The 21914-nt window shown below is 42.3% G+C and overlaps 1 protein-coding gene across 1 annotated transcript; it reads right to left on the reverse strand.

Moving 5' to 3' along the window:
• Window positions 1-297: 297 nt before the first annotated feature.
• Window positions 298-21363, reverse strand: SLC35F2 (solute carrier family 35 member F2). Its single transcript, XM_048295109.1, has 8 exons — window positions 21129-21363; window positions 15039-15214; window positions 14383-14510; window positions 8767-8926; window positions 6995-7151; window positions 6137-6189; window positions 5384-5538; window positions 298-1655 (listed from the first exon to the last, which is right to left on the reverse strand). Exons 1-8 carry the CDS (start codon window positions 21263-21265, stop codon window positions 1437-1439), a joined length of 1185 nt encoding a protein of 394 aa, XP_048151066.1. The 5' UTR covers window positions 21266-21363; the 3' UTR covers window positions 298-1436.
• Window positions 21364-21914: the final 551 nt, after the last annotated feature.

The raw sequence follows: 21914 nt of genomic DNA on the forward strand, positions 1-21914 counted from the left end.
AACTACACAGTGAAAAAGCAGTGATCGTTGCTGTAGTACCTGTTGAACTTTTGTTTTCCTGTTGCTAAATAACAATCAGGTAAGATTTTTGCTGGAAAATTTTGCTTGAATAAACTACACCAGAAGCACATACCCAGTCTGTGTCATTAGATCACCAGTATCTTCAGAAAATACCGTATTTCCTTCTAGAGCAAAGCTTAGCCAGTCAAAGAATTATTTGGTTGGCAAAATTAGTCAATACAATTTTGAGCAGTAAAGATATCCTAGCTTAAAAAATAAGCAAACCAAGACCAACTCTCCAGCTGCTGAATACTTTATTCTTTTGTTACTTCATACACCTGAGCTCTGAAGTCTTGTACAAAATATAAAATAAAATAAAATCCCAGTATGGTTTTACTAATCTTAAAACTGCAGCCTTGTATTTTTTAATCATTTATTGTAAATATAAAGAGGGGTAGGAAAATTGCCAGTGTATCTACTGAAAGCATCTAACCTTTTGGATATTATGTCACTACTGTTGCAATGAGAGTTGGCTTAGATGATTCAATTTTTTGAAGAAATGCCAATTTTATAACAACTCTTTCAGCAGAAATGTGTCCCTTTTCAGGGAGAAATTCACTGAGAAGTGAACTTCTATTCAAACCTTTTTGCTTTCTAATCCAGAAAACAAAAACACTTTCAGTTCTACTGAAGAGAGGAAGAGCCTGCCTTTGCCTCCCCCACAGCTAATGGGAATGCACCAAACAGAAGGCCACAGAGAGAAACAGAAGGAATTATAAAAACACATATTCAGACTTCCCATACTAGCAAAATTCAAAATAAAATACACATAGCAGCCCCAGCTGCGACAGGGAGTGCAGCAATATGAAGAGATGAACATTTGGGTGGAATGTAGGCAGCAAATCCTTCCGTAGAGGAATGAAGTCCATGGGCACGTAGAGGGTGTGTGAATGTACTGTGGCTTGCAGAACCAGGCCCTGTGAGAAGCTGAGCAGCTTTTGCAAGATGCTGTTTGAGAGCACCCAGCACCGAGGGCTGGAAACCGTGAAGCCCTCAGACAGCATCGTGCAGATTTAAGTCCCTAATGCAATATAAAACATATTTGCTCCACTTAGTGACCTGAGAGCTTGCTTTGGCTTAGTTTTTTCCCCAAGCATTTGTTGTTAAGTTAATTAAGCACTTAAAAATAACAGTCTCTCACTTTCCAGAGACTCCACATAAATAGTAATCTGTCTTCATCTAAAGGCCAGATTTTCTGCAAGGGCAAATCAATACAATTTCACTGATTGAGGATCTGGCCTTAAAAGTCTATCCAGTGCGTTAAACGCAGCACAGTACGACATGCGCCTTGGCAGTAGGACAATTCTCTCGATTAATATTTGAGGGAAATTTGGCAATTAAAAAAAAAAGCTCTGTTTTGAAGTGCTGCTATTTCTTTAATCAGTGCTGACCACCACAGTTTCTCCTCTTGTGAACTGCACAGCTACGGCTGGGGTTTCACTGTCGCTCTCCTCGAGCTTTAGTGCAGCGTTGTCCAAGCCGGCGCTGCTGGGCTGTGGCAGGGCCGTGGGTTCTGCCGTCCGAGTAGGAGTGGAGCAGTACAAGATGAAGCCCACCATGATGATAACAAAGGACAGGATGTAAAGACCTGAAAACTGGCAGAGGAGAGAAAGAGATGTGTTAAGTCTTGCCTGACATAAGAACATGCCAATGCTGCCTTGTTTCAAGAATGTGAAAGCTACCCTTCCTTGTAAAAATTATTTTTATAAGGATTATCACCACGAGCTGGATTTGGGTCCGAAAACCAAAATTCAACAGCTCCATTTACTTAAAGACTTGGGCTGGTTTTCTCTGCATCTCATTTCCAAGACTGTTGGACAGGGAGTTTCCTCAGGTCTACATACAAGAATCTGAACAGAGAGAACAAATGGGTGTAAACACAGTCATACTGAATGAAAGTTGTTTACACATATGAATACTGAAACACTTCACCCCTAAGAGAATTTTGATCCAGCACATGCAAGTATTTCAGGTTCTGGCAAGAGATGAATCTCTGTGCTATTGCAAGTCACCAGAGCAGCTGGTTCTCTGCACAGATCTCTTAATCATCTGCAGGGCTAGGTAAGTGTTATTACTGGATCAAAACCAGTTAGCTCTCTACAGCCAACAAGTCCTTGAAGGGAGAGGCTGGGGCTCCTTTTACAAGATTGATATTTGAGCTCTGTGAAGAGTGGTGACAGGTGAGAGTACAAACTGCAGCGGTACATCAGGCACTCTATTGTTCACTTGCCAATAATTGCCAAGATTCATCCACCTTGACAGAAAGATAAATAACACCAGATTCAATAATACCAAGTGTTGAAGTTATCCACTGCCAGGAACACTTTTCAGCAGGTTTATTAAAATCCTCCATACTCCCTTTGTCAAACCAAACAGATTAGACACTAGGAGTAAGGACATAGCATATTCTACATGCCTCTGTCAACATCCTTCAACTTCTTTAGCTTCCTTAGACATGCTTGAAAAATATGTTCTAGTTTATCAGGATGAAATGAATGGTAGGACCTAGACAGTGGACTCTCATCCAAAGAAGACTGAGGCATCTACAATTAAGGCATTGCAACTTCTAGCTGGCAGTCACTTGGCTTGGAAACTCTTGGATGGCAACACACAAAAGGAAAAGCAGACTGAAACACAGTGGCCTTGTGTTAAGTGCCCTCTCTCCTCACCTTGTTGGCTGTTTGCCTGGAGGAGCTTGGACTCAAGCGTTCACTCCACACAGGAGGAAGCATCAAGCTCTGAACTATCCCAACAGAGGCAGCAGGATCACTTGTGGTCATACCCCTGACTGACTTGTTCCCATCAAATGGGCAGAGCCTGGGGCTGTATCCAATCACCTGCACAAATTCTCCAGCCTAAGGCCCTGAGTGAGCATGTGCCTGCATGCAAGGACCTGTGGCTGGGCAGCCACAGAACTGCAGATCCCTCTCACAGTGCAGTGCACACAAGGCTGGAGGTGTCTCTGCTCCTGATGAGTGAATTCCTGCAGGAATGGATACAGTCACCAAGGCAGGGTACCAAAGCTGTTGCAGTGTAGCTGTGACCCAGGGCCTGCCTGTATGTTTGCAGCTATTGACACAGGTGAACAGTACCCACGCTGCTCCAACAGGCCTCTTTTTTTCCCTTTTGTTTTTGGTGAGAACTCAGTGTTCCTTTCCTGGGATTTTTTTCCTCTTCTTTTTTTTTAATTTCAAATATTTCAACAACTTTGTTGCTTCAGACGCTGATTTCAGTCATATCCTCATTCACACTGCTGAGCCTAGAGAGTACTTTAAATGTTACTGGAGGACTGTATCTCCATCTAGTGTCTGTGCAGTATACTCCCTTCCACAAGGGTTTATACAACAAAAGCATTTGAAGACCTTTTTCAATATCTCTTGAGGGATTACAGGTATGTATATAATGAGATCATTAGGAGGCACAGCAAGGATTCATTAAGGAGTAAAAGAAAAAAAAAAAAAGAGTTCAAAACAGGCATGCAAAATTCACATTTCACTTAAAACAGACATGGATGGGGCCAAAACGTTAAGTGCATTAGCAAAATACTGTGCACAAGTCAAAACTTTGTCAATTCCTGGGCCTGGTCTCTGCTGTAGCCACCGTCTGTCATCCTGTGGTATTTTGTGTAAGTTTGTTTCAGAGTAGGTTCAGACCACAGCAATTCAGAGCTCTCCATGACTCTCTCCACTCTACAGCCCAGCAGAGCCTCCAGCAGCTTGTTATGAAATATCATGTGATAATGGGGAATACAGAGCAATTCCCTGTATTTTTGCTTGTAGATTCCTATGTCCAGAGTGCTTTTTAATCCAGCAAACATCCTGCTTGGTTTCTTTGCCCCATAGGTAAAGAAACTATATGGTTAACTTGGCAGTAAGATTTTCTACTGCTAAAAGCCATGTCAAAATTGGGCTCTCTCAGTTCGTGGTTATCTCAGATCCTCTGATTATTAAAGATGTGGCATTATTATTACTCCGTTTTTTGCTACTTCATTGTTTCTAACCCCAGATGCAAGTTCCTATTTCAATAAATATCTGAAGTTCTCTCAACACAATCCCGAAGTCTTCCCTAATTCATTTTTCTTTTTGCTACCAGAATACCTTGCTGTTAGCAATTATGAGATGGCCTGCTCCCAGAAAAACCTCTTCCCAAAATAAGCTAAAAACCTGAAAAATAAAAATTTAATATATCCCTTCCAAAGCTCTTCTTCCTCTTTACTATTATGAATATAAATTTATAATCATTTCTTGAGTTAAGCTATCTGTGTGCCAAAATGCACGTTTGGAAGTAACTTAGAAAGGATTTAATTGTTACACCGTAAATATGGTTTGCTTCCTGCATTCATTTTTAATGGATGCTTTGTAGTTTGGAGCTAAGTTTGGAACCCAAAACAGAGAGGAAAGCTGAGCTAAGAGACTCTTGAAAAGGAAAATCTAGCTGCTGTCAGACCCTACCATTACCAGACTATGCACTGCTTTCATTTTCAGAAAATAAATCTCACCTAAAAGCTTCTGGCTGAAGAGAAAGCAACCACATGGAATAATACAAATTAAGTTCCTAAGCAAAGTTCACAAGCTTCTCACTCAGCCCTTCCAGTCACCGAGCAACTGAATCAATTACTCCAATTGCTTTAATGAGCTAGGTTCTCACAAGTGATTCTGGATGAAAAGTGGAGGGTGGAATGAAATCCTTTTAGCACTGTCATTTAGCTTGAGCAGACACTGCCAAAAATATTTTAGAGCACAATAAAAGTAACTGCCTTTTGGAGAGTGTACAGAATAACACATTTATCTGTATTTTTTCAGATCCTTTAGTCACTCCTTAGCAGCAGCACAGAGAGAGCTTGATTCTCATCCCATGTCGATAATAAACAGACTGAAGTTCTGAAAGAAAATATTATTTTCTAAAAATCACACTGGTCCTCTTTCAGACACCAAATGCCTTTCAGGACAGGGAGATTCAAACCCTCTCCTTGGACACTTGGAGTAATGAACCAGATTTAATATACAGTTCCACAAAGGGCTTTCAGTGAGAACTCTATTATTGGAGCACCTCAGGAAATTATTTACTATCTCTTAACATTAACTTACTCCTTGAAGTGTGAAATGGTTTGAAAATGGCTCTCTGGCTAACAGTGCAAGGCTCTGTCATTAACTAAGCACACTCCTCCTGACTGACACCTGCCAACAATGCGTGATAGAAGCTGCAGAAATGTACAGGTGCAAACGACTGTTCTGGGGCTTCTAAGAACATGACACCTTATTCATAATTTTGGAGTAGAAACATAAGTGAAGGAATGTGAAAGTGAAGGAATGAATGTACTCACCTTGTAGAAAAACAGGAAAAGCCCAAAGAAGAGACTGTAGAGATCTGCAGTCAGAATCCCCAGGTTGACAGAGGTTGCACTGGTGACTTTAATCACAACCGGCATGAAGCTGTACAGCCCAAACATGCACATGGCAAAGGCTGTGAACAGCAGTGCTGCAAAGCAAGGGGACAAGTTACTCCTAAGGCACAGAACAATAATTTTAAAGAGCACTGATATTCTTCAGATGCTTTAAAGCTATCATTTTTATCTCCTAAAGATAGGGGAATGTACATGTAATAAAAGATTACCTTGTATTGCAAGAATTACTGTATCTATACAAGAAAGTTCTCATTCATTCCTACTTAAGAGCTGACTGAAGAAATTTAGAGCCACATTTCTTGATAACATTTAGTTCTGTTCAGGTCAAAATGTGTCAATTTTTCCATTACTTCATTTAGGAAGGGCAACAGAAAAATGCTCTTGTGATGTTTCAACAACATGTCAGTAATTAAACAGGTTTCATTCTTACTTATTTCAATTTATTCTGAAAAATTATTTCAAGTTATATGTAAAATGCTAAACCTGTTTTAATGTTCAATCCTGCAGACCCTCTCTCTTTGCTGAGCTGCAAAGTTTAAAGAAAATAAACTTGTGGAATGTAATATTAATGCTGCTTGTTATTCAGAGAAAGAAAAGCCCACCATCCAAGGTCTAAATGATTATAATTTTCCAGTATTCTGTAACATGAACATTATTTTGTCCCACACATACCAACTTTCCAGTTCCACTGAATTTTCATTATCTCCTTATGTTCCACAATGGCTCTAGAGTCAGAGAAAAGATACAATACAGTAAAAAAAGGAAAGAAATCATATAGAGAAGTTAATTACCGAATAGAGAAGTTAATTACCAAAACAGATAAGAAACATTTTGACTTTTAAGCCATTCATTTTTTGTTTCAAATTTTACTTTATGACACTAACTCAAACATCTAACAAGCATGAAAAAAGACGTGAAAATTAAAGTGCCTGCAAGTCAAGAGCACTGTTATTTAATTCCTATGCCTTTTTCACAGGCGTTTTAATCCTTCAGTGATTCAGTTTTATTTGATATACCATTTGAGGAAATTATTAACTATAATGATGAGAAATGAGGACTATATAATTCATTAGACAGACTTAAGTGCATCTGGTCTGGTACTCAAATGTGGTTATTTGTAAGAGTATACATGGCTTCATTTTAAACTTGAGTTTATTATGGAAGATCTCTTGCTAACAATTATCTCCTAAACTTTTCCACAGAGAAAATGCATTAAGAAATACACTCCTGTGAACAGTTCTCAGCACATTGAGTATCCTCATAAGCATCAACAAAATCAAAAAGACAGCCAAGTATCGTATGTGTTCAATTGCAGGAGTTCAGCTTTAGAATTGCTGTAATAAGAGTAGTGCAAATAAAAAGGATATAAAACAGATGCTGATCAGCAACAAAAATCAACTCAAGTGGAAGGACTCCCATATAGGCCAAATACAGATGTAACAAAGAATTTAATAACATCATTTCAGGGTATACAAACAATCATCTGTAGAATATTCTTAATTAGTTTTAAAATAAATATTAGATCCTTACAGCTGTAGACCGCTGATAATAGTCCCAAACAAGCCCACCATTCCTAGAAACTCCACTCTGCTCAGATTTTTCACAATGTATTCCTCACTCACATTAGAAATGGCATACAAAGAAGCACCAAGAAGCACTAAGACATCTCCAATCACCACGTCACTACCTGTACAGAAATATTAATCCACAATAAGGGTAATGCCGTAAACACTTTTTAACTTTCCTTAAAAAAGCAAGCAAATTTATCTTGAACATCTCTATCTTCCTAGCTCATTCCAGGGAAAGGGGGAAGGAAACACTTTTTGTGTGTGGAGAAGAGTGTCTGAGTACAGACTCTGCTGCCTGCTCACCTCACCCTGCACAGTGTGGAGTGAGCTAAACCCAGCATTAATATCTCATCCCAGCCAAGACACTGCTGTATCATCCGGTCCAATTGTACTACTGCTGACTCCAGGCACTGTAGAGAGTTGAGCAAATTCCCAGTTAGACATGCTCTCTGCATTTTGAGAATATTGTCCCCACTTCTGCAGTAAGGCCTGATTCAAGTCTTGCTAAAAATCACTCTGTTGATTTTTGAGGGACCTGGACTCAGCTCCAGGTTTATGACAGGTCCTAAGTGGGCACTGCAGACAGATGGTACCATGTGTCCTGCTGCAATGTATTTATGCTGCAAATGGGACTCCCTGTGCTACAATCACTCATCATTAAATGTCTCCATGCATCAGCTAAATAGCAAGAGGATCGTTGCTGTTTAAATCCTTCAATTGGTTTAAAATTTCCTTCCCTAAGCAATCACTAAGAAAATATGTCTAAAATATGAGGGTAAGCAGCAGTAAGGATCCCCAGGTCAGCAAATAAAGCACAACTGCCTCATGTCTCAGGGAAATATTCTTCTCCCTCAGGACCAAGACACTTGTATCACATAGCAGTAAAGCTAAACTTCAGTTTGTCTTATGTCTTACCTACAGTAAGGCCCAAAATTACACCACACAGACTTATCTCTATGCTGCCTGATGAAGGCAATGATCTGAAATTTACCTTCTCTCAAACCCTCTGGCTCTGAAAATTCAAAATTCTTATTCAAAATAAGATGGCTATGACTTGGGTTGATTTAGGCATCTGTCATTGAGAAGATGAGACCTGCCCTTATCTGCACCCAGCTGCCTCCTGGACCCCAGAGCCCAGCCTCCCTCACAGAGGTCCCAGGAATCCTGGCATCCTGTCCCATCTCCTCTTGCACTCCCATAGTAAGCCCCTGCTTTCCAGGCTGTGACCTTGGGGACACATGGACCACTTCTGTTGGGTCTGCCAAAGATAACGCTGAGAAGTCAGCTGCTGGGAGCAACTTTTTATTTTGTACTTGTACTCAGAGAAAACTGCAAATCAGAGAAGTCTGGCTGCCAGCAGGTTGATACTGTATAACCAAGACAAGGTTTGCAGGGAGAGGCAGGGAGAGCTTCCATTAAACCATCTCACATGATAGTCAAAGTGAACAAGCTTTCAGGAATGAGACTTTCCATCACGTCTAATGAACAGCAGCAAAATTTAAACTTAACACAAGTGGGGTTTTTTTTAAGGTGGAAGAAATATCCAAACATACAAGCAAAGAAATTCCACAGCTTCCCATAAAATCAACATCTGCTCTTCTTGGACAAGAAATAAAAATAGCAACATGTTCTCTTTCAAAAAAGAACTGCATCTGCTACTATTTCTGCTTTACAAATTCCTGTCCACAGCAGGGACCATCTCTCTGCTCTTCCCCCCAATAAGGGACTCCTTACCTTCACTGTCCTGCCTCCCTGCCAAAATGTCTGCACCCACCATTGTTCCCACACCCAGCAAACAGACGGCAACAGCAAGAAAATGTATCAGCCTGTATCTTGCTCGGAGAATGAACCACGACAAAGCCATCAGCACAGGAATCCCAAAACAGTCCAGGAGCTGTGTGTACAGAAAAATGGTTTGAGTTAGAAATCCACCCCAAATCTGGACTGCAACATCCTGAAAGCAAATGCACAGGATCTTACTTCCAGTCATCAGATGTTAAGGAAACCTGCAAAGCAACCCCAGTAGATTGGTTTAAGAGAGGAGTGAGAGCCACATTTCCCCTTTGCAAGTGAAGGAGGAGCTGGAACAGTGGTCCACTTTCTCCTGGTAGGAAAGCACTGATTTAGAAACTCTTCTAATGATGGATCTAATCAATTTTTGCAGCTTCACAAATGAATGCTAGACGTTGCATCTAGCATGTTGAAACAGCATTGCTCCCCGGGGCTCCATGTACACAAACCAAAAATCTGGAACTATTGATGGGTACAAGTAATCTGATTTTACATTGATGTGACTGTGACAAGGACCTGACCCTGCAGCTTTGGGTTTGATTCCCCACCCCCCCTCAACTGGCTCATACTAAAAACCAAAACTGGTATGTGTGTTGGAAACCATGTGCAAAACTGGTAGAAATAAAATAGGAAGGCAAGAACAGCTTTTCTCAAGCCATCTTCCTAATTTCCCAGCTTCCCACAAAAACACATACAAGCCACCAACGCATTTTCATCACTCTGTCAGAGCTAACCCTCAGTAGTCAGAAGCAGGTAACCCACTCTAATTCACCCAAGCCCCAGCAGCAGACACACAAGGCAGATGGAGTTTTGGAGCACTTCATATGTATTTGCAGACATTGCCCCAAGACGACTGAACAGCTGTGGTTCAAGGATGTCTGTGCTCCACGAAAAGCAGTGACTCTGACTCATCTTCCCTCTCTTTATTTTTTTCTCTAATGTTCCTATGTATCTTTGCTTTGCTGTTAGACCCACCCATAGAATCACAAAACTGCTTGGATTGGAAGAGACCTTAAAGTTCATCTAGTTCCAACCCTCCTGCCATGGGCAGGGACACCTTCCGCTCGACCGCTCCAACCTCGCCTTGGACACTTCCAAGGATCTTCTAGCTATTCTCCTTTAGCACAGGAAACATCAAGAGTTAGCTGTGTACTTAATACAGAAGAATACACTGCAGCATAAGATGGGCATATTGTTCTAGAATAATCAAATACCACCAGGACCACTGGGCTAATTATAATTGGTTTAATATTTAATTCAACGAAACAGATTTTGTTTCTGAATTTGTCAAAGGCAAGAAAAGCTGTATTTTCTGACCTGTCTCAGTAGAGTGCCACGGAACTACATAAGGGAACAGCCTACTGCAGAACATATAGTCAACTTCCCAAAGACTCCTCAGAAATTACTCTCAAATGTCAGTCCTTAAAACTTGGCTTCTTGAAGTCCCAACAAAGCGTTATGTCCAGATCAGCAGGACTGGGGCATAATCCCTACAATCAAGACAAAAGCCCTTAGTTCTTTATGTTCATTTCCAGACTCTGCCTCAGTGCACCACTGCAGCCGACTTCTGTGCTGTGCCATTGTCCCCAAGGGCTTTAACCAAACCTGTTAATATTTTGATATGTCTGGTTTTACTTGTTCATAACTACACATAGTAAAGTCTTACAAACATAGTGCTAAGGGAAGCTCTTAGAGATTAAAGCCTAACAGTGCCTCTAATCCTTCCATCTCTTTGTCTTTGCTCCTCAGATTGCCTCCAGCTTGTCCAGTTTGTAAAGTCTGTGTAGTGTCAAAGTACTTCTTTAGGCTGTATTATGAGACTTTACAACTACCTGAGTCCCAATATGTGATAACCAGTATTTCAATACAACTCTACACTCTGGAAAATATCAGGCTTGAAAAAACATCAGACTATCTTGTCACTGGTCTTGTTCTCTATCTTACCCTTAGTCTAGTCTCAAGAAAAACCTGTAACATATGACTGTTTTGACATCATGTTGTATCAAACAACAAGAAATACTACAAGCATTAGAAAGCAAAATTTTTATCCCTCTGGTAGTAGACACCTCTTCTACTAATAAGTAAGCGTTCACTTCCCATTAACTGAGATGCTAGAATGTAGCCTTCCAAACTCCAAGCAGATTTTCAACCCAAACAGAAAGAGTGCAAGTAAACCCTTCAAAAAACATCTTAATTAGGGTGTAAGGGAGTAGTAAATAATGAGCCAGAAGCTCTTTCAGTAATGCCAGATGGGGAATTCTGCATCCATACCAAGAACATACTGTAGAACTACAGCACCATGGTTAGAGAACTTGCAGCCAGGACACACAGGCACCAAATGGTGAAGAACACGCTCTGGTAATCTGTTCCAGGAGACAATTATCCTCAGTTACAGACAGATGAAACCAGATTTCTAGCTACTGGATCTTACCTTCCCTTCATCTAGTACATTACAGAGCTCCTCTGTACAGGATCAAGATCAAAGAGGTGCAAAGCAGATGTAATATCACGACGAATTGTGTCAATGGAATCAGTTAAAACAATAAAGTTTATTTATTGAGCTGCTACAACATTTACAGCAGTTACTAACTACTATTTCCAGTAGAGCCTCTTCAAACTCTCACCTTATTCAATTCTAAATTATACTTTTAACAAGGGGAGAAAAACAGATAACCTGGTGATTTGATTTACAAATGTTTTGACTCAAGCCATGCTTTGGCCACACTGTTTATAGGAGGTTTTAAAAGCAGGGTAAATTATTAAAAGATGCTTTAATACATGGTTAATAAATTATCATAGACAGCTGGAGGTCATTGGTTTGCTTATAATTGCCAGCTTCAGACAGCTTTGTAAGCAAGAAAGCTCAACTGCTCAACCTGCTCATTCCCCACAAGATTCCCTCAGGGCAGCCTCCAGCTGAGCCCCAGGGGCTCATCCTATATTTTCTCCTATTGAGGCTAGCACTCTTCCATCAGCTGACAATGTGTCAATAGTTGCCTGAAAAACATTTCCATCTGAATTATCTACAGAGAAAATGCTAAATGTGCTCAATAACATGTTAAAAACATCAAACCGAAGCTACACTGCTTGGTTTTTTGCTATAAATCACAGAATCATAGAACACCCTGAGTTGGAAGGGACCCATCAGGATCATCAAGTCCAACTCCTAGCACTGCACAGGACAACCCCAAGAGTCCCACCATGTGCTTGAGAGCATTGTCCAAACACTTCTTGAACTCTGTCAGGCTGGTGCTGTGACCACTTCCCTGGGGAGCCTGTTCCAGTGCCCAACCACCCTCTGGGTGAAGAACCTTTTTCTAATACCCAACCTAAACCTCTCCCAACTCAGCTTCATGCTGTAATAGGTGGTGAAACCACAGCACAGTCAAGTCCCGCCACAAGACAGAAGGACACCAGCAGCAAGGAGCATCCTGGCACTGTCTCAGCCACAGCCAAACAGTTCAGTTGTGGACCAAAGACTTCTGTATTTACCAAGAAATGAGAGCTGCCATCCCACTGTTATGACCCTAAAAATCTCTAAACCCCTTCTGTAAAATGCTGCTATTTGATAACTAAAGGGAAACCAGTTCTGCCTGTGTGTGCGTGCGTGAGAAAATACATGGAAGTTCCTTGCTGAGCTGAAAAAAACCTATCTTTGAAGCTATGTTTCATAGTGGTGAGCTGAAGCTCCAGCCAGACAGCATTTTAACAATGATTACACTGCATTTGGGAAGGTGCCATATACGCCTGTGTTGCTTTTATGGTCCCTGGATACCCACTCGAAGCCAGTACTGCAGACAGGCCATCAGGCTGGGTGCTCTGAACCACAGGTACTGACGTAGCTGCAAAATTGCTTGCCAAAACCAGAAGCAAATGCCTTGCACTAGAGCAAATCCCAGACTTTTTGTGGTTCTTTTTTCTCCTGTATCTCATTTCTGACAATGGTGAGAAACTGGTGACTTCAGAGAAAGTGCAAGAAACCTTAGGGCAACAAGCAATTGCAACAAAATTGCAATTACTGAACTGACACAAAGCAGCATCAGTCACAAGGTTAACCACAAGGGAAAAAGCCTCAGAAAATGCTTGAGTTTTTGGCAACTGGGCAGGACAATCTATTATATCTATTCCTTCTTAATTTCTATAAAAGAAATCATGGGAATAGCTTTACTCCTTCTGAGAACTTGGATCAAAGTCCTGGCTTGTTCACCTGTAAAGTATAAGGTCAAGCAGGGGTCTCATAAGCTTAACTTGATCTTAAGACTGAAACATGTCACTTTTAAAAACTTTGATTTCTTAGGCATTATTTGTAAGAAGATTAAAGACCTAATGAGTCATAACACATAAGTATGAAGTGGAAATGTGACAATAACAACCCAAGAGACACAACTGGTCTTTAGCAGTGCAAAGAAAAGTTACTGCAATTCTCTAAAGGGAGCCCGGACTGCAGGAGTTTATTGCTTTACAGGTAGTTCACTTAAATATTAACCCCTATTACTTTGACTCTGTAAAACACTGACACCTAAACTCTCCTTTCCAACTAACAGCCAAGTCTTCATGTTACTTTTTCTTTTATTCAGGTAAGTGGGGCCATGACCACAGTCACAGATCCCCACCACTGGTAACAGCAGGTGTGAACTGACACAACCTGGACACACTCCCTCCTTGCTCATGCACCATCCTCTCCCTTGTTCCCACAGCAGCTGTGAAGTCACACAGTGAGTTAACTTGGGCCTGACACAGCTCACCAACAGTACAGGCAAAGGCAGGGTTTACTCCCACTTTACTCAGTGTTCTGAGTCAGTTTGTTCAAGGAAACTGGCCTCGCAAGCTCAGAAGAATGCTGTTGGAGGCAGGAGGAAAGCACTGGCTCTGTCACCCTACACAGACAAAAGCTGCTGGAAAAGAAACTGCAGCTTTAGCCCTTCAGCTTATAGAGCTTTTTCAGAACACAAGATTTATCCTACTGCAGCAATGCAGCATCAAGCACTGGTGTTGCAGAGGATGTCTACTATTCCTTTAGTAGTGTGCTGACCTTCCTTCCACCTCTTCCAAAGAGGGCCCTGAACAGGCACATCCAAAAGCCACACGGCTGATCCCTCACTGCATGGTCAGCAACACCAGCTAACATTCAGTGTGTCCTCACAGGTGGGGTTACATCTCACAATGCCTCCTGCAGCTTCTAGGGCTAGGTAAGAGATCCACCTCACTCTCATCAGCAAGAACCCGCACTGACTGACTGTCATCTGGTCACAAATCTTTATTTTGTGTCACGAGAAAAAACTGAGTGGCTGTCAGCAAACTCTTAGGAGTGCTTTTATCAAAATAATTAGGGTTCAACTCAAGAGCTGGCACAGGGTAATACCAGCCAATTTTCTCTGCTTCCTGGAAAGGTTATTCATGATACAGGATGCTCTTCCCTGTACTGCAGAGAGAAAATAGGTACTGGAAAGTTCTTTTCAGGCTTAAATAGCTTCCATGTCTGTCCTACAAATCTCATTTTAGAAATCAGTCCAAAACCATAATAAAAGCAACAGTACAAAAAGGGAGATCAGTCCTTACCTGCACACTCGTGAGGGTTGTATACTGGTAGGCTTTTACAATCATGTAATTGGCTTCAACATCAGCCAGGCCCAAAAAAATATACTTCCACCACCTCTGTTTCAAAATCTGCCAAAGACTGCCACTGCCTGTTTAGAAAAAAGCAGCAATCAATATGTGTTTCTTTCCAGCCAAATGTTGCACAGGAATTTTGCTTTGTAGAAGCATAAATAACACCAAGATGTTTGACTTTGCCTGCCCCTGCTTAAGATACAGTAACAGGAAACCCAGCCTGGGAGGAGACAATGCAAATGGTGAAAAACCACAGAAATTCTTCCACGTGAAGAAAAACACAGGAAGACTAGAATTATTTAAAGAGTAAATTAATAAGAATAGGAGGAATACTAAATAGCTTCTGGTGACAAAGCTTGTTACAACAAAGCCTATTTTGTCTAATATAACATAGGACTTCAAAGAGCACAAAACTCTAAACAGATATAAAGTTATGTCAAATTAAATGCACATTTAACCTGTGAAAATAATTTCCATGTGTTACTATAAAGCAGGAACTTTAAAAACTAGGATGAGTATTGAGTTCTTTAGTTTCAATTTCTGAAAGGAAAGTTATAAAGAACGAAAAAGATGAACCAGAATCTCCCATCCCATATTTCACATACCAGTCCTAAATGCCAGCATTGTTGTATAAACTAGAAGCAGCAAAGAATAGTTGATGAAACTTTGCAACATTGGAGTATTCACTTGGTATTTTTCTGCCAGGTACTGGCTTGTAACAGCAGTCCCACAGATAAACAAGGAAAGCATCTGGCCCAGAAATATAGTTTTCCAAATATGCCTGTGAATAAAAGACAAAACAGTAAGCTTAGAATTAAACATTCAAGTTTCTAAAAAAATATTTTCTAATTGTACTGGGAAGATGCCATTTTTTTAAACTGACACTTTATTCTTTTTCTACTCCCTACCACTGTTGTTCTGATCTACAGGTAAGCAGGGTTTTGTGTACACAGAAGATCTAGTCTGACCTCAGGACAGCCACGTGACAAGTGAGGCCAGTTCAAACCACCAAGGATGCAGACTGCGATTACTTGCAAGGATCTTCACCAGGTCACCTGGACAGGCTCTACCCAATAGCAGGTCCTATTCTTATTAAGCAGGTTTTGAGTTAAATCCTTTGTCCTCCACTGAATTCCATCCTGACTTCAGTCAACAAAGATCTACAACATGAAGATAAAGCATAACTACCTTCAGGCTCATCTGAGACCTGAGTTTTAGTGAGCTGAGACCTTAAGCTGAGCAGTGCTAAGGAAACACAAAACTATTAATGATAAAACCAAAGAACAGCTCAGTTTGGAAGGATCTGAAAGACCATCTGGTCCAACCTTTCATGGGAAAGGGAGCCTTGATGAGACTACTTAGCACTCTCTTGCAAACTTCCAGTGATGGGAACTCCACAACATCCCTGTGGAGGTTGTTCCAGTGATTGAGCGTTCTCACCTTAAAATAAATCTTTCTTATAATAAGAATTATTATAATTAATATTTATAGTGGATTTTTTCAGTTCTGCTGTAACTGAGGATGGAGTTAAGAATGCATTTTGGGTAAGATCATGTTTGCATTTACAACTCCTCTTAAGTCCCACACACAGCCAGGGGGGGAAAAAATGAAAAAAACTTATGTTCTTTTAGTACCAATTCTTCACCTAACATAAGATAAACTATTTCAGATGATCCTAGACAAACAGGAGCATGTAACTCTATGTATCTTTTGGCTTGCTCTTTCTCCTGCCAGTGGAGCCATGCAGATTTATACCACCCCAGTTTCTGCACATGCACAATATACAGTGACAGGAGCTCAGCCCCATGCTGTCTGTATAGGTCTGCCAAGTTCACATTTAATCTGTTACTCCGAAGACTACTGATGGAAATTTAACTGTCTGCACAATTGATTCATTTGTTTTCACTCAAATTAATCAAGTAAGGGAAGAAAGGACCCCATTAGGATTCTGCACCTACCCTGTGCCCACATCTCTCCACACTGACTTCTGGCAGGACACCCATGTGTCAGGCACACCACCTGATAGTAACACCAGCTGTTTTCCCAAGGTGAGTGACTTCAACACAGTAAATGGCAGCTCATCCTGCTGTGCTGTGCCATCCAGCTGCCAGGCAATGCGAAAGGTGTGTTCAGCAGCGCTAAAGCTGACTACAATGCTACAATCAATCCCTCCTTTTGGAAGGGAGGCATCTTCCTTGCACAGACTCTAATGCACCTGCATGAATTCTGTTGTCAATTCAGCCTGACACCGAGCTCTTCTGACTTTGAAAATGCTGCTGAGCACATTTTTCTCTCCTAGTCCATTCTGATGAGACAGCAAATCTCTACAAAGTCCAGCCACGCTGTACTTCCACGAGATATGAACCACATGCTTTACTACAGCTTGCCTTGCCAATCCCAGCAGAGGTGCACATTCACACTTTAAGTATTATGCATCATGTGACAATCTTGTAGGTACTATCCAGTCTCATCTGAGTAACTCTTACTGGTGTGTGAAAGAAAAACATTCTCATTTCTAAATATATATGGGGGGATGGTGGGCGGTTTTCATTAAAAATTGCAGAAGAAAACTTTGAAGGTACCTTACTGCTGTTAGTTCTATTTTAACTAATTTCTTTTTCATTTCTTTATATTCTGGTCAATAGTCTGATTGTGCTATTTAGTGAACAAATCAGACACATTCTGGCTAAGTATTCTGGCTGATGCAGGAATATGTTTTTATGTTCATGTAAAGAATTTAATCAGTTGCCATTAGAATAAATGTAATGTAAGTTAGCTAAAATTTCAAGCAGGTATGGATGATGATTCCAGCTTGTCCTTTGCCAGCCCTGTGAACTCTGTCTCCTTTGCAGCAGGTAAAATGACAGAAGACCCACTGAAAGTCAAAGGAAGATATACTGTGGTGAACAACACATAAATCTGTGGTTTTACGCATTTAGAAAAATACATCTATACTTTTTATTATTCAAATAAAGCTTCTTGCCCCAAAGTAGCAGAAAAATATTTCTTCTTCATCATCAGCACATGAGGAACACAGCAAACCTTTAGCAGTTTATTGGACTAAACTCACCCTGTACTTGGACTAGCTGGGAGAAGAGCATGGAGGTAGGGATCAGACATGAAGAGAGGCATGACTGGGCAAAACTGCTGCAATTTTACTGGAGCAAAGCCTGTGAAGCCTGTGTGGTGCACAAAATGAACTGCCCTCATCAATATGCTACCAGGAGAGGTTAAAGCTGCCTTGACTGGCAGAAGCCCTGATCTCCTGGACATAAACTCCCCTTCACCCATCTCCTATGTGCTGCCACAGAGAAAGGCAGAACCACAGGCAATACCACCCCACAAGCTTGTTTAAGGAGGATTGTTTAACATGGACTTGTGTGTGGTAAGGCTTTAAACATTTTTGCCTACGATATGAGTTGCAAGGAGCAACTTGGATCCACCTGAGCTACAGTACCTTCACTACAGCAAAGGCCTGGACTCTACATGCAGCATTCTGGCGAACTGGATAGTGACCAGGTTCCAAAGAGCAGGCAAAATGGGGTAAGTCTGCTGCCATTCAAATTTGCTAACAATTGATCTGCTTCAACCATTATTTACTGAAAACAAGACACTCCACTGTAAGAGGGCAGATGGGTCTAACTGCACTAAGCTGATCCTCAGCTTTTCTTATAACCAAATCTCCCCAGTTTAAAGTATCTCAGCAATTACCTCCTTGCATTTCTGTATTTGGGAAGAGGGGCAGGTCCAGAACCTCCAGAAGTGTTTGCTTTGTGGTTACTGCTCTAGCAAGCACTGCTATTTAGTTAATATATGTCTTGGCAGTCCTACAGCCTTTACTTCTACCATAACAAAGGCATCTGACAAAGCAAGCAGGCTTCATCACACCTCATGCCCTTCTCTATTTTTGTCTATTTTAATTCAGGGACTTTTTTTCTTGCCTGAACAGATTCAAAATGTTAACATCAAAAATCACACAGAAATACATTGTCCACCAACAGTGAAGACTGCCATCAAAAAATGTCTTCTGTGAATCCCAAAATGCTCCATACCTGGCAGCTTTCTCAGCTGTGTGTAAGGTAACAGCCTCTTGCCCTGACTGTTCCCCCATACCAGGTGGAAGCCTCAGCAGGAAGCAGCAATGGTTTCCCCTCAAAGCATTTGCCGAAGTGTCAAAACTAATTTCTTCTAACTGAGAAGACATCACCATGCTCCTGGCATGATGCACTGGGCTCATAGCTTATCCTGAAAAATGCCTGATCCTCTGTAAAACTTGAGAGCAAAAAACTTTAAAACCTACCGTTTGCAATTTGCAAGGCAATTTCTTCTGAGAAAAATGCTTTCAAGATATGACTTTCCATTCATTTTGGTATTGATATGAGTATTGATGACAGGGACTTTCTTATTAATAATTGATCATTTTTTGAAATATATTAGTTATTAACTTTTCCATGCCAGAACTAAATCCTCTCTGCTTTTTTTTAATGCATTGGAAAAGGACTAATTCACTTTGGAGTCTCAGATGATGCAAGGTAAGTGGTCTGAAAAGGCCTTTTAGTTTCATAGTTGATGGGGGGGGTGGTGTTGTTGGCTTTTAATGCTTGGTAGCAAGCTACTAAGTAATTACTCCTCCCCTCCTGTCAGCCACTCTATTTATCTTAGCTAGCTGTATCTATAGCTTTGAGCAAAACTAAAATCATTTTGGGCCTTTTTACAGCAAGAAAGTTTGCCACAAACTGGCCTAAAGTGAACACTGAGCAATGTGCAGCTCTCAACACCATGAGAAACTCAGGCTGGCTTTCCTTGGCTCCACGTGAAATGCAGAATAAAAAGTACACAAAGACACTAAAATACAATCAGAGTCTATATCAGAGGAAGTGAAAGAAAATTTAATGAGGCCACAGTTAATAATTTTACTGGCAATTAGTTTACTAAATCTTGTAATTTTAATGCGAATTTTTTAATTGAAAGTAAATACAGCTTTTCAAATATTGACTTTATTTATGCCACCAATGTAATACTAACATGGCAAAGCCTAGCAACACTGTTCACGTACAGTTTACTTGCACTTAGCTTCAACTACTGAGCCCTTCCCAAACAGGGGGGAAGTGACCTTTTAATTTCAATAATCTCACTTTTTCATGCTCATAGTTAAAGGAAAATGCAGGTTCAGACTGAACCCATATTGTAACATAATTAGCAATAAGCTAAGAACAATAAAATATACTTTTAAGAACTAACATCATCAGAAGTTAGTTTTTCCATGTTTTGCCTTGAAACTGAGGACAATTTAATTTGTAAAAGGTAGGAAACAGAAAAGCACCAGAAATATATTTTCTAATGGTTTTACTTTAAAAAAATCACCCCAAAACCCCACACTCAACCTAGTTTATTACATAAAGGTATTGAACTTTCCTATGACTCAGAAAGGCTTCTCATAAAACTGAAGTGGCTGAACCTCCCATCACCTGGGGGAAAAAAAGAGTAAGAAAAACTATGAATTCAATATCAGACAACACTTTACAAAATTCAGTGAAAGCCCTTGTTTTTCTTTCAAGTACCTTCCACAGACTCATTTAGCGTAGCCCTCTGGCAAAACTACTGGCATAGGTGGGGTTACTGAATAGCTCAACAAGTTTCTGTCTTGCCCTTAGGGTCTCTCCCGACAGGCAAGAGGAGAGAAAAGAGAAAGTTATAACCAAAAGAGAAGATGAGGCTTTGTCCACTGGAATAAGGCTCTGCTTAACCAGCACACACCATCACATAGTCCAGTTGCCAGACCTCAGCTTATGAGCATGAGGCTGGCAGGAAAGCCAGCACATCCCTGGCTGACAAATCTGATGCAGTAATTATTAGTGACCAAACCTACGGCTCAAAAAAAAAGCCTTTTAAACAAGGACTGTCTTTTCTCTTTTCCCCTTAAGGGGAAAGTGAAGTTGTAAGTGAATGGCCTAGAAGTCTGAGGATGGAGTCCTGCTCTCCTGGAAGGCAGTGCTTTGCAATTATCAGCTTTGGAACACATGTTATGTCTGCACGGCTTGGCAGATTTTTTCCCACAAGTTTTCCATGCTTAACTAGTGCTTATATTTCAAGAGATATACCTGAACGGCTCTGTATCCTAAGCTGATTCACAAAAGGAGGAAATGGGGATATTGGTCTTTCTGGACTCCACACCTCATTTCAGCTATTTTGTTCTATTACCTTTCCTATCCCCTATGACCTGTCCTTCACAACGATGCTGATCGAAGACTACAAAACAGATGAAGTACAAGGGAAAAAAAATGAAAGCAAAAAAAAAAGAGTCGAATGTACGTGTTTATGTGTGAGAGCACACAGTAAGACAAGTGGGACTACTTTGACAGAAAGACCCTCGGGCTCCCCCGTGCCACGCCGGCCGAAGGCTCCGGGTTCTGCTCAGCCCCGCCGAAGGCTCCGGGCTCTGCTCAGCCCCGCGCCCCCCCCGGCCGTAACCCGGGCCCGCACCGCGGCTGCCGCTCCGGCCCGGGCATCCCGCGGCTGCTGCCGGCGGCACAGAGCGGCCTCCGCATCCCGACCGCGCTGCCCGCCAAGGCGCCGAGAGCAGCACGGACGCCTCCCCTTTGCTCCGCTCCTTCCCCCGCTCCGGCGGGCGGCCCGGGAGCCGGCGGGCGGGAAGGCCGGCGCCGCGTGGCTCCACGTGGAGGCCGGGGACTCACCAGGTGCAGAGCTTGGCCCCGAGCAGCGCCAGCAGCCGGCGCGGACCGGCGGCGGCGGCCCCGGGCGATGGCTCGGCCCCAGCAGCAGCATCCCCGGGCGGTGGAGCGCCGGCAGCAGCAGCCGCCGCCTCCTCCATGGCACGGCGCTACCCCAGCACCGCGCCCGCCGGGAGCGGGCGCAGAGGGATGGAGGGCGGGCGCTGCGGAGGCGGCGGGCGGCGCCTGGCGGGAGGAAGGGATGAGCACCAACACCGGGGCAGCGGCACACTGCTCCCCGGGCAGCGGCCGAGTCCGGCTTTGTGCCCGCCGAGGGGCCGCCCCCGGGAGGGGCATGGCTCGTGCTGGGGCGGGGGGTCGGAGCTTTCCTGGTCTTGCTTCCCCTCGCCGCGCTCCGGTCCTGGCGTTTCCTCCAACCGCTGGGTGCAGGTGGGAAGTCAAGGGCAGCTCCAGCAACGCCAACAACAGCTTCGTGTTCCCGCTCTCCCGCGGGGCTCCCCGGCAGCAGCCCAGCCTGGTGCCCCGGTGCGGGTCCCTGCAGGGCTACTTTGCCCTCAGCCCCTCCGCAGGCATCGAGCCCCGGGGCATGTGGGTGCCTCGCAGCAGCTGGCCTGGTGCGCAGGCAGTTCAGGAGCGTCTGCCAGTTACAGAAGTAAAAGTTACTCTAAACCCTTGAAGTTTAACTTCTCGCAACTTTCTGCGCAGCCTCGAGTCTTCTAACGTTTCAACTCCCACTTCTTTGCTGCTTCTTTCCCATGCCTCTGGATTTTTCACATCCTGTTTGTCTTC

This window comes from Corvus hawaiiensis, chromosome 2 (assembly GCF_020740725.1).
Source record: "Corvus hawaiiensis isolate bCorHaw1 chromosome 2, bCorHaw1.pri.cur, whole genome shotgun sequence".
NCBI lineage: Eukaryota > Metazoa > Chordata > Aves > Passeriformes > Corvidae > Corvus > Corvus hawaiiensis.